This window comes from Doryrhamphus excisus, chromosome 15, assembly GCF_030265055.1.
Source record: "Doryrhamphus excisus isolate RoL2022-K1 chromosome 15, RoL_Dexc_1.0, whole genome shotgun sequence".
Classification (NCBI taxonomy): domain Eukaryota; kingdom Metazoa; phylum Chordata; class Actinopteri; order Syngnathiformes; family Syngnathidae; genus Doryrhamphus; species Doryrhamphus excisus.
In genome coordinates, this window is record NC_080480.1 from 3,573,215 (window position 1) to 3,587,022 (window position 13,808).

Sequence of the window (13,808 nt, forward strand, 5' to 3'; positions counted from 1 at the left end):
ACTTCCTGCCTCGGCTGCCAGTCGCTGTCCCCTCTCCTTATATGGCAGGCAGCAACAGCCAATCAGAACACAGATACGTGCCCGCCGGGCAGCCAATCAGAAGCGAACATCCTGTTCATTCAAAGAGAAACAAGGAGCCCAGCTTTTGTACGATAATAAAAAACGAAGTTAAATTTACCTCGGAAATGGGGAATGTCCCTTGTTGTTCACACGGCAATTATTTCTAACTAGCATTAATGTGGTTACATTGTCTTTGAAATGAAAGCATTCGTGCTTTTATGTACATTGTGTGTGTATCTGTAAAAGTACACTCTCCTTCAATGGAGTGCTTAGCCCTTTTCTGACGATCCCTCAACGCATCATAATCATAACAAAATAAAAGCACAGAAAACAAAGCGAAATAAAAACTTTGACACAGTTTGTGTCGTCACATAAATAAAAGATAGAAACAAGGGGGTGGAATGAAAGAGATGAAAGATGTGTCTTTAATGTTAAAAGCCCTTTTATGTGTACCTCACATTGAGGTATAAATTGCCCTTGGCTAGACGACTTTGCTTTTCACTCGGGTTTTGATTTTTGCAGACGATCATCCCAGCAACTTTCTCTTGCTTACTCAGCGCTTCTAGCAAGCCACTTAAAAGGTAGGATGACTTTTATCATGCATGTCATTTGCTGTTGTATGGAAGGATCAATAAATAATGTACTGCTATTTTGTGCTTATTTTGGTGTGAGAATGAATATAAGAAATGCAGTAGGAGTTAAAGTGTTTATGTAAAGACAGTCCAAACAGCAAGCATGGGGGGGGGGTCAAAGTGTGTGGGTGTAGGTGTCTGCATTCTGATGACTTGTGCTGAAACTGAGGATGTTAGCATATGTGATCTCCATCTTGGAAGAATCTAGTATCATGTGAAGTGTCTTCCCATCAGACAGATGGCAGAGAATAGATAAGCCCCCGGTTCACCCACTATGCTGGGGGTGAAAAGGGGGTGCTGTATGTGTGTCCATCAAAAAGAATTGCTATAAATGATTTGCTTAGATGTTGTATTGTTCTGAAATGCCTTTTTATTTCCCTGTGATATAAGCTATTTAATCAAATTGAACTACTTCGGCACATGGTTGTCTATTAAGTAAGAGTTAAAAAAGGCATGTAGCTTTGTGAACCAAGAGGAAGTGAAGCTGTTGCTGAGGGAGGACAGGGACCCTGTTGTTGAGGGAAAATGATTAAAGACAGGGCCTGAAGCCCTGCATGTGTTTATTACATCAGCTTGGTCATTAAAGGGAGACTGGGTTCCCTTGTCCAACTTATCAAAAGTGGGTCATAGACTAGTGAGCATATGACCATTAGGTCATAGTCGCATTATTTTATTTTTCCAGTGTAGTTTTGGATTATTGAAATTATCTGCTTTTGTATGGCTTTAATGATAAATGATGTCATCGTGCTGGTCAGGCTACTTTTGTGGCCTGTTGGGACTGGAGGTGAAGGATCCATTTGGGGCTTTATAAATGGGAAGCTAATCCAATCGGAGCACATACAACTAGCCAGCTGGCAGACACACACACACACAAAACACATGCACAGCTGGTAACTGGTCCGTGCCTTGGAGTAAGACCATCACCGTGGTGACCCGCAGATCAATGACGCTGCAGACGAGCAATCTATTGGCCGTATGATGAAAGCAAAGGGGAGGGAGGGAGGCTGAATGGTGTTTCCCTGTGACCAGCCACAGATGGCAAACAATAGGTCAGTCTGCTTTGTAACAGGCTGCAGGACATATAAATAGTTCTAATTGTAATAATAAGCTGTGTCTAATGTTATTATATAAGATGTCTAATGTTAATTTGCAACAGGTCCTTTGCATGAATCCTGCATAGATGCAAATGCACTCATGATTGTAAACATAGCTTGTGGTGTCGTAATCCATTGTGTCGCGAAACCAGTCGACACAATAGGTGCAATGCGGTGGGGTTCTACGCCACCTGACGTGTTTCGTAAGACAGAAAGAACACTCAGTGACTAAAAAGGAACAGGAAGTTAGGATGAAGTAAAGCAGGGAGTGGCAACGCCGCGCTTGCTTCATCACGGTGCATCTCGGCTACCGGGCTGGTTGGGTTAACTTGGCTTTTTCTTGAGATGACCTCACTCACGCGTGTGTGTCGCAGCACTTTCAATTCACCAGTAAACGTTGTTTTGTAGGTGTGTGTGTGTCACTGGTCAGCACAAAGCGGGGGCTGTGTTTTTTGCTCTCAGAATGCAAGCACACATGCATTGTCATCAAAACGGGCTGGTGCTTATTATTGGCTGTTGCCCTTTGAAATGCACACTCATATAGACACATGTGCTTCACCGCTTGGTTACTTATTGACTTATTATGTGCTGATAATGGCACATTTAGGTGATCATATATGCATTAGTATTAATAAAGTAAATTGAAATTGCGTACCTTTATACCTATTTGTATGTAAAGTATATTTACTTCATAGCTTAAGTCATTGTAGGTAGCCGTTCAAGTTGTAAACACACACACATGCTGTTATGATATGTGAGAAAAGCCCACTCCGGACCCTCTACTATGCCCGCCCACCGCTTGAAATTCCGTTAAGAGGTGTTGACAACACGGCATGCGGGCCCTTGCTTGAACACGATGTAACAATGTATAAGAAATATGGCCGCATAGTGTCATTAACCCGCGGCGCCTTCTCATATCCCTGGAAACCTTTGGGGCGCTCCCTCCTGGCTGGTTAAACATTTCCCAGCCAATCCTTGTTACGCCAACATGGAGGAGGCATCCTCTTACCGTGTTTCTGTTATTTGCACAACTTTTATCACTAATAACATCCACAAGGGAGTTTTTTGACTTTCAGGTGGGATTTGTTTTGTTAGTTAAAGACCTGTAAATGAATAAGTCGTAACAGTAGACCTTTGGCCATTGCTTTTTTGATTGCGCTTGTGTAGACTCTAGTTGTGATATTTGTGCTTAAGTTGCTCCATTCTTAAGAATTTGGGCCTGGGTGTGTTTTGTGTCTGTGTGGTATTATTGGCAAATGCCCTATGCTGATTTAAGGGGAAATCTTCTGAGTCATACAGGGGCAAGTATGATAATAAATCAGCTCACAAACGAGGCAGACATGCCCGACTTGTAATGCATTAAGAGGAAGTATTAAAGGAGGAAGATGTTTTGTGTGCCACCTGTGTTAAGTTAAATGTTGGTGAATCAGAATGGCTAAACTTGGCCATTTTAGTTACTGTATGCTAAAAAGGACACACCTTTGTTAAACTAATGCAACCAACAAATCATGTGATCACTTTTTAAAGAGGATTGGGGACGTGGGGAAATGGATACCATGTAAATAAGTTGTCATTCCCCTATAAGTCTTGTGTGTGTGTCATGTGAGTGACCCCCATCAGCATTACCTAATATAATGTTTAATATGAACGGAGCGGCGTCCACAAACACGTGTCCCCTCGTGTATAAAAGCTAATTAGCATTGTTTGACTTAAATAGTGTACAAAAAGGGAACAATCTCGCCATGTTCTCCACATGAAATCCATTCCCCACTTGATTCTTTCAATCCTTTTCGCAATGGTCGCCTCCCTCGCTCTCCTCTCGCCCTCGCCTCGCGAGAGCTTGGTGCAGTCGCAGCGTGCGGCGACGTGCCCGTTACATGACGCCGGACCAATCAGAAGGCGCGATTTCCAAAGTTTACCTTATATGGCTCGAGCCGGGCCACTAAGGCGATATAAAAGCCACGCGCCCTCAGTTAGCTGATTCACTCTGAGCGCCGTCACACGCAGCTCGTGCGGGATATCATTTGCCTGAAACCAGTTTCCCCTTAAAGCGAAAAGCCCCTCCCCACCTTAAGGTAAGGCGACGATTTAATGCATCGAATTAACACCATTTTGGGATGTACATTGTCTTATTTTGTTAACGAACTGTGAAGGAACGCAATGAATGGCGACATAATGGCGTCTGTAATGCTCTTTGTCTTAAAGTTCCACTGTTGTTCCCGCTAATGAATATTCAAATCAAGCTTTATTTAGAATTGTGCCGTTTACAACGCTTTTCAAGGACGGTTCGAAGAGAACCTGGCAACCCACTCATGTCTGTAACCGGCTTATGGCAACCTTTCGAGCGCTTAAAAGTAGCTTATAGTGTGTCTGACGTCGCAGCACCGCAAGACTGTGTGGCTTAGTGGTGCTTATGAAGAAGGGCGAATTTTTTTAAAATTAATGGGGGTTTTCAGTGTCTGGGCCAGCGGGTGCTCCCTTTGTGCGCGCTGCGACGGGGTGTGACCTATTTAGCATGCTAGCTTTAGCCACATCGTGCCGCCACCGCCCTTACGTCTGGCACTAAATGTCAAAGTCTATACCGAGAGTTCTTTACAGTTCACATAAATATCCCATTTTGTTCATTTGTAATAGCTTTCTTTAATGTTATTATATAACACAGTTGAGCAAAATTAAACGTTTAGAGGGGAAAATGCACAGCTTTGATGGATATTTCCTCAAAAGGCGTGGCTTTCAGGAAATGGCGTCGCTCACTAAATCAATGAAACAAGTCTGTGTCGTAACCCGTAATCATGGCGTCAAGTTTTTAAAATATGCTTCTCGAATGTTCTTAAGTGACGTGGTGTGAGCAAGCTACAGTAAAAAAAAAAAAACGGGGACGATGCAGCCCGGAACAATAAGTCTAGAGGGAGTGGTCGTCGTCGTAGCACCGGTTGCCTTTCTCTCAGTACTCTGCCGCCCTGGCTGAGCGCCATGGCAGCCGGTAGCTGTAAAGCTGCTCAAAACCCAACATGCCCTTATATGGTAACAAGTGCACACAGCGCCACTTCCTTTTGTCTGGCCACAAAAGAATTTGTACTCGTGCGCTCCCCCTAGCGGCGGCTGGGTGACTTGCTCTTATCTCAAAGCAGGAAGTGACTTGAATGTCAAGTTAAAGCTTTTATTTTTTTATCTTTTCAGTTCAGCCATGGAAGATGAAATCGCCGCACTGGTTGTTGACAACGGATCCGGAATGTGCAAAGCCGGATTCGCTGGAGATGACGCCCCTCGTGCTGTCTTCCCATCCATTGTTGGCCGCCCCAGGCATCAGGTAATCAATTTAAAGTCAAGTGTGTTTTTAATTAATTTTAACATTAATGCTAATAACTTTTTATGGTTTCTAGGGCGTGATGGTCGGCATGGGCCAGAAGGACAGCTACGTCGGTGACGAGGCCCAGAGCAAGAGGGGTATCCTCACCCTGAAGTACCCCATCGAGCACGGTATTGTGACCAACTGGGATGACATGGAGAAGATCTGGCATCACACCTTCTACAACGAGCTGAGAGTTGCCCCTGAGGAGCACCCCGTCCTGCTCACAGAGGCCCCCCTGAACCCCAAAGCCAACAGGGAGAAGATGACCCAGGTGTGCATACAAATACACAAACTCGCCGTATATTCTTTTCCATTCTCACACTCTACTTCCTCCCCCCTTCTCCAGGATCTCTCTTCTATGAGATCTTTCATCAACAGGTCTCTAGACTTTGTGTGGACCCCCTTTTTTGACAATTAGTTAAGAAATGACAGCACAAGTGTGAAGGAATGTTGGATTTCTGCACCTTGTTTCTACTAACGGAATCCCACGCTAATGCATGCCGACATGCAGTGCTCATAAAGACGGAAATGCCGGTGTTTAATTCCTATTCTGTCTTCTACAGATCATGTTCGAGACCTTCAACACGCCCGCCATGTACGTTGCCATCCAGGCCGTGCTGTCCCTGTACGCCTCCGGTCGTACCACCGGTATCGTCATGGACTCCGGCGATGGTGTGACCCACACGGTGCCCATCTACGAGGGTTACGCCCTGCCCCACGCCATCCTGCGTCTGGACCTGGCCGGCCGCGACCTCACAGACTACCTCATGAAGATCCTGACAGAGCGCGGCTACTCCTTCACCACCACGGCCGAGAGGGAAATCGTGCGCGACATCAAGGAGAAGCTGTGCTACGTCGCCCTGGACTTCGAGCAGGAGATGAGCACCGCCGCCTCTTCCTCCTCCCTGGAGAAGAGCTACGAGCTGCCCGACGGACAGGTCATCACCATCGGCAACGAGAGGTTCCGTTGCCCCGAGGCCCTCTTCCAGCCTTCCTTCCTGGGTACGTTCTCTCACCCGCAGCCTCTAATGGGTCGCTAGTGTGGTCGTCTACTAACTGGCGCTTCTTCCAGGTATGGAGTCCTGCGGAATCCACGAGACCACTTACAACAGCATCATGAAGTGCGACGTCGACATCCGTAAGGATCTGTATGCCAACACTGTGCTGTCTGGCGGTACCACCATGTACCCCGGCATCGCCGACAGGATGCAGAAGGAGATCACAGCCCTGGCCCCATCCACCATGAAGATCAAGGTGAGCAGAAGCAAACACGGCAAATGAAGATGAGGTCAATTTAAATTGTGTGCTGATAATAATGGTGGTTGTCTCCTGCTACAGATCATCGCCCCACCCGAGCGTAAATACTCTGTCTGGATCGGAGGCTCCATCCTGGCCTCCCTGTCCACCTTCCAGCAGATGTGGATCAGCAAGCAAGAATACGACGAGTCCGGCCCCTCCATCGTCCACCGCAAATGCTTCTAAACAGACTGTTCCTCCTCCCCCTTCCCCAACCAAATGCCCGACATTTTCAGCTCTGTGCAAAACGACCACACATTCTCATACATACTCGAGCGCAGAGCCTATGCCCGGTTCATTGGCATGGCTTCCTTTAGTTTTTTTGGCGCTTGACTCAGGATTTAAAAGAATTAAAACTGGAACGATGGCGGCAGTAATGTTTTTGGCAAGGTTAATAAAGCACCCCAGGGTTCTGCAGTTGCATCTGGGGACTTAAAAAATGTACATTTTTCTTTTTTCTTTGAGTCATTCCAAATGTTGAAACTGCATCCAACACGATTCCAAATGTTAACTGCATTGTTCAGACACGTATTTGCCTCTGTGAAGGCTGCCCAGTGGTTGGTGCATACTTAACATGGTGGTAGTATCGCTTGTATGTAAATTATGTCTGGGTTTTTTGTACTTTCAGCCTTAAAAAAATATCTTGGTCCTGTTTTTTTTTTCTCGTTTTGTTTTATGCAAAACCCAGTTGTGACCTGTTCTTCCCCCTGTTGGCAGTTTCATCCCCAGGGTGGTGGGGCAAGGGGTCTCGAGGTGATGGGGTAACGTGGGGTACCAGACAAGTACACTGACTATCCCAATAAAGTGCACATGTGTTCAGACCAGAACTTCGTTGTCCGGTACTTCTTTTAGGTGGGTTGTCTTGTTTCTTTTTAAAGAAATTACACATAAATGTACTACATTAGCCATAAAGGAGTTAACGTTTATGGAATATTTGTCTAAATATTGACTCAAAGCATTTTCAGTGTGCTGTTAGCCGCCCCCGGGCTCCACTTTGGACACCGCTGGCTTAAAAACATTGAGTGCGCTGTTGTCCACAACTGGCCCCCGTGCTCCACTTTGGACACCACTGGCTTAAAATGAGTGCTGTTGTCCACAACTGGCCCCCGTGCTCCACTTTGGACACCACTGGCTTAAAATGAGTGCTGTTGTCCACAACTGGCCCCCGTGCTCCACTTTGGACACCACTGGCTTAAAACATTTTGAGTGCGCTGTTGTCCACAACTGGCCCCTGTGCTCCACTTTGGACACCACTGGCTTATGTGCTGTTGTCCACAACTGGCCCCCGTGCTCCACTTTGGACACCACTGGCTTAAAACATTTTGAGTGTGCTGTTGTCCACAACTGGGCCCCGTGCTCCACTTTGGACACCACTGGCTTAAAGCATTTTGAGTGTGCTGTTGTCCACAACTGGCCCCCGTGCTGTATTTTGGACACCACTATTTTATTACTGGAATAAGTTTGGCATGAAATTCCCAAATGGCCACTACCAAGCAAAGTTGGAAGTCTCCATTGCCCACCAGAGGGGGGAAATTGACCATATTAATTTGTGCTGTTACACTTTACCACCAGAAGATGGCAGTAAAGACCATTTAATGTATTTCTGTGCCATTTTTTGTGTCTGAGATAATGCAAATCCTCTACTAGAAGTGGCATAAAAACATTTACCCACGATAAAGTAGACAAATGCCCCCCCCGTGTTGTACATCTACCATACCGTATGACCCCACAGATCCAACAGCGGCCCATTAATCAGACTGTCCCACTTTTATGAAGTACACTGTGGGCAGCATGCTGGAAACCCGGTGATGTATGATGGTCCCAGGGGCCTCTTTTGAGGAAACATAACAGCCATGCATTTATTGCGCCAGATGCATACACGCAAGAGCTTATGAATTTATGCATGCGCCTATAAAGTCAAAACGCATTTACGTAGACACAGCGTATTGGAAATGTATTTTATTCCACTGCAGCCTCTCCGCCTCCCAATGTGATTCTGCTGAGACTGCTTCTCCTCTTGATATCCTTTTACTGCCGTGCCAGCAAAAACCCTCACAAACAGGGAAGCGGTGCTTGCAGACCATGTGGTGGACTGGCTTTTGTGTGTATGCATGTGTCAGCATCAATTTTTTTATTTTTATTTTTTTTTAAATGCTAAATTATTCCAATAGTGCTGTTCGTCCGCATGCAGTTCTTAATTTTACCACCAGATGGAGCCAATTATTCCAATAGGTAATCTACTGCAATTGTGAATGTATTTATTATAGTGCTAGTGTGTCTTTGGACCTGCAGTTTTAATATTTAACACTAGATGGGGTTAATTATTCCAATAGATAATCTACTGCAGTTGTGAACATATTTATTATACGTGCTAATGTGTCTCTGCACCTGCAGTTCTAATATTTACCACTAGATGGGGTTAATTATTCCAATAGGTAATCTACTGCAGTTGTGAATGTATTTATTATACGTGCTAGTGTGAATTGGACCTGCAGTTCTAATATTTACCACTAGATGACGTTAAATCACTATAACCCTGGTATGTCATTACATGGAACGGCATAGCAAATAGAGGAAGGCCTTAAGGGAATAATATATCACATTTTTAAACATTAGCTCATCTTTTTATAACCCTGAGAGCAATATAAACCTGACTGAATGCTACACTGCTGCAAAATATCATTAGTTTGATTGATTGCAAGCAGAGGTTGCTTATATTGATTGACTGAATGGACATGGAAGGTGCAAGATGACGTGAACATTGATCTTGAATTCTAAGTATATATACATGGACATAGTAGCCGTTACTGTAAAATACAGAAACATATGTTGACCTTTATTGGTATGTATTATTATTTGATATAAATATATGCCCAAATATATATATGCTTTACAACAATATGATGAACTCAACCAGGAAGACTATTATGATTCATTTGTATGCGAATGATACAAATGTGCCGAGTCATCCATCAGTCTATCAACACTGAAGAAGTTCCTTATGGGCAGTTAATGAATTCCCCCCATCAGGTTTCTTGATTGCTGCAATTGTCAACTGTAGTAACTGTGATATTTATCTATCTATCCATCTACGTGTTGCCTGGCAACACCAATAAGGGAGCCATGGAGGCAGCATTTGGAAGATAATTAAGAGTACAGGAATTGAGGCAACAGCGGCAACTCTAAAGGGAAATTCCAAAGGAATGAAATAAAAATGGATGCCTAGAATGCATTGTTGAGGTTCCTCAATCCACCCCCCCCCAAAAAAAAATCAATAATTTGAGTGTACTATATGGCCTAGTATTAATCCCTTCACTCAATACTAGCACCACACCCACCTCGTAAACCCTGCAAGGCACCATCTGCTGATTGACAGGTACCCCATGAGTCCTGTATATATGTATAAATATACATCAGTATATTATATGTGCACGTGAGTGGTGGTGGTGGGGGGGGGGGTCGGTGTGAGTCAGCCATGTTTATTTCATGTGTGTGGTTGTTGTCGTTTCTCACACAAACCCTGCAATTAAACCTCGCTCAGGATTAGCCGTGCTGCAATGCAGTGGTACTTGCTGCTGGTGAGAAGCAGGAGATGGTGAATTTGTCCTCTCAGGATGGGCGGGGGGGTATTTGTATTTGGGGAGGGGTGGGGGGGGGTGGTCACTGTAAAGATCTGTTATTCATTGCTATGGAAAATGAGTGTGAATGTGTCTCTTCTGGCTTTATTATGAACTAAGATGTGTGTGTGTTTATTTATTTATATGCCCTTTCCAGGGAGTAGTGACCCCCCCCACACACACACACACTCCCTCCCTCCTCCCAACTGAATTAATCAATGCTGTCTTCTGTGTCTTGTCCCTTGTGGGTTCATGCATCCTGTCGCAGACTCCAATTGTTTATCCAATAAAAAGGGAATTAAGCAGCAATATAATCCACTGTGATGATCACGTGATGTGATTTTGTAACTGCAGTGTGGGTATGCCCATAAATCAGAGCCCAAACAGGATTTATAGATGAATATAAGTATGTTTTTTTTCTTCCATGAATTGGCAAGGGGATGGAAGTACCACTTCATTCTTGACATTTAAATTACTGTAAATCATATTTCTAGGTCTTTTTATGGTGCATGGACCCCCCACACCCCCCACACCCTCACCCCCCAATTATTTGACAAGAAGATGAAACCTTCCTCCTGCTCTCGGCGTGAAAAGACAGCAACAATGGCACGCTAATCTGCACCCATTGTTTGAAATTCCCAGTTGCAAAGAAGGAGAACAAAGGTCCCCCCCCAGCGCGGGGACATCGCACTCATCGGATCCCAGCCTCAGCGCTCCCTCCCCGGGCTCCATCGGAGAGCTGAGTCGCTGTGAGGCTTGTGGATGATCGACTTCTTCTTCTTCTTCTTCATCCGGGGGTATGACGTCCCTTTTTGGGGGGATCGTGGTGGGTTTCTTTTGGGATTTTTTTTTATTAAATCCCGTCGTTTATGGATGAACCAGGAGGTGGTTCTTCTACCTTCTAGGACTCGCAGCCTCCTGCTTTACTCCGGGTGGGAGGGTCGATACAAATATCGATAGTGATGATACCAAGCGTTAACATGTTTAATTTTTTTTAGTTGTGTTGTGACTTATTGTTAATATATTTATTTTGATGTGGTTTACAACATCCGGAAATTTGTTTGACAATATGATTTTTTTAATTTGTAATGTTCATTTTACTGTAAGTTTCACATTTATATATTTTGTATATTTTATTTATATTTTAATATTAATTTATATACATTTTAATACTGTACTTTTCACATTTATATTTTTATATTTTATTTATATTTTAATATGAATTTTAATAAACATTTTAATATACATTTTAATACTGTACTTTTAGCATTTATATTTTTATATTTTATTTATATTTTAATATACATTTTAATATACATACATTGACATCGATCTGATATCAAGTCGATTGTGAATATTTTATTGATATTTAATATTTATACTTTTACTAAATTAAAATGTATATTAAAATATAAATAAAATATAAAAAACTATAAATGCGAGTACAGTATTAAAATTTATATAAAATATACATTAAGATGTTTATTAAAATGTATATTAAAAGTATAAATATTAAATATCAATAACATATTCACAATCGACTTGATATCAGATCGATATCACTATTTTCAGTATCGCCCACCCCTACTTTACGCTACCGAAGGATCCCCTTGAAACCGACCCCAACCAGGGAGAGGAGGGGTTGGAGGAATCGAGAAGGAGGGGCAACTTGAAACCGTGCCCGATTTTTAATCAACATTAGCTGGGAACGATGTGTATATATGTAACACACAGCAGTGGAAGGGTGGGGAGTACATTAGTGGGTTTCGAAGTTTCGAAGCTCCATCCTTCCCTTTCAGTTTGGTCCTTTTGCATAAACACAAAACAACATTTTCTACACCCCCCCTTCCTTCTCTTTTGATGCAAATGTGAGTGTCCAAAGGAACGTTGCTGTTTTGGGGATATTTGCATCTCGAAGGCTGTTAGATGATAACGGAGAGGCGGTCGTGAAGGGTTTTTTTTTTGGATGAATATGAGAAATGGGTGTTGCTATTTCTACGAGGACATGATGACACAGTAAAAATCAGTGAATGTGTGGGAATTTGCATGGGATTAGCAGCGTCACGGTTGAAGTAAATGACACACATGGTATTTTAAAGACGTGTGTTTTCATTTTGTGAACACTTTCTAATGGGGGGGGGGTCGTCTTGCAACTCCAACAGCCACCTGATTTTTTTTTTAATAAATAAAAAGAAAAAGCAGCGCTGAAGAGACCTTGCCTCTCTCGCTCCATAATTGGTTTTATAGTACCTGGTGACTCAGCCAGAGTTTGGAATTTGATTGACACACAGTTTGGCCAATCACTGACGCGCTATCCGCAACATAATGGCAAAGGCTATAAGAAGTGGGTGGTGCCAATGTGGGGGGCGTGGCTTGTAAAACAATGCTGTGTTTCATTGCTGAGAAGTAAACGTACGAGACAGGGGTTCTCTCTCTCTCTCTTCCCCCCCCTGTTATTATTATTATTATTCCCCACTCTCAGATCACCTTGGAGTGTGCATGGAATGGACTCCACTAGTTCTCCCAGCAACTTGGACGGACTCTGCGAGACTCCTTTTTAACTCTTTTCCTACCAACACCCCCCCATCTCAAGTAAGCGCTTCGACGTTGTTTTCGTACTTTTTTTCCCCCCTTGCAGATAAAGTGTCGACATTTCTCCCTTATTTCACTTTCTTTGACTAGCACCAAAATGGCGCGGAGGTTATTATTGTTCCTGTTTTTTTTAGTTTGGTTATGAACGGCGTGGGAAGATTATTCCGTCAAAGTTTAGCCGTTAACGGAATGCTAGCAAACTTTGAAACGTGGCTCTTATGTCGTGTTTCTCCGCCACCGAAGCACACACATTACAGCACAAAATAACGTCTAACTCCGCATAAGCTCTATTTAATCATAATAATAATACATAGTGCGGTAAAGGTGTGTTTGTGGTTCTTTTTTTTAATCAGATTTTTTAGCTCCCGCCCGCCTCTATGTCACCTATTCATTGCTCTAAATGTTTGCTAGCGAGCCATTTTTAAGGTTAAATCCACTTTCGCTGTTGTTTCCCCCCTTTTTTAAACACACCAAGATAACCCACGTTTATATTAAAGGGCGAGTTTGCGTTTAGTTTAGATTATGCAACATGTATTTTAACCCCAACCAAGAAGTCCCGTTTAAAAGTTAAACTACACATCTTAAAATACAGCATAACGTATTTAAAATAGAGCATGAGCTGTTTTATCTAAATTTGTATTAGGACAGAATAGCTATTAAATCATAATTCGACGACGTCCTTTCATGTCGATGATGATATTTCAATGTGTCTTCGAACGTTAAGTGGAATATTGCGTTCCTTGGACAGCACCCATGCCTCATTGCGGATCTCCGGGCTGAAATAGTTCGCAACAAAACGCCATAAATATCGCTGCAACATCAGCTGTTTTTTTAAAAAAAGATGTAAATATACACGCAGTGTTAAATTATAGTTAAATACTGAAGCTATCGAATGGGGGAATGTTATAAAATGTGACGCTATGTGTAATCGTAAAGTATGTTTATATCCGAGAGGAGCGACTGACCGGTGCTTCTCGGTCGTCCTTCCCCGGCAAGCGAAGCCCCGAAGCGGATGAGTGTTCGCTGTTGCACCGTGGGGGTGGGAAGAGCGCTTCATGTATGCTAAACATGGTATCATAATGTTGTCGATGTATCTATAACACGCCTTAAAAGCTATACTTTTGCGTTAAAGTAGCAAAATCGTAGTAGCAATGAAAGCTGAACG

General features: G+C 43.3%; 2 protein-coding genes across 4 annotated transcripts in view; both read left to right on the forward strand.

Annotated features, from left to right (window-relative positions):
• The first annotated feature begins 3,701 nt into the window (after positions 1–3,701).
• On the forward strand, positions 3,702–7,261 carry actb2 (actin, beta 2). Its single transcript, XM_058050467.1, has 6 exons — positions 3,702–3,861; positions 4,967–5,096; positions 5,170–5,409; positions 5,702–6,140; positions 6,211–6,392; positions 6,477–7,261. The coding sequence occupies exons 2-6, from the start codon at positions 4,974–4,976 to the stop codon at positions 6,618–6,620; spliced, it is 1,128 nt and encodes a 375-aa protein (XP_057906450.1). The 5' UTR covers positions 3,702–3,861; positions 4,967–4,973; the 3' UTR covers positions 6,621–7,261.
• A 5,177-nt stretch (positions 7,262–12,438) lies between these two features.
• Positions 12,439–13,808, forward strand: part of tnrc18 (trinucleotide repeat containing 18) — a 48,678-nt gene continuing 47,308 nt past the window's right edge. For all 3 annotated transcript variants that reach the window (XM_058050453.1, XM_058050454.1, XM_058050456.1), the window contains exon 1: positions 12,439–12,643. The gene's annotated coding sequence lies outside the window, so the exon portion shown is untranslated. The remainder of the gene's footprint in view (positions 12,644–13,808) is intronic.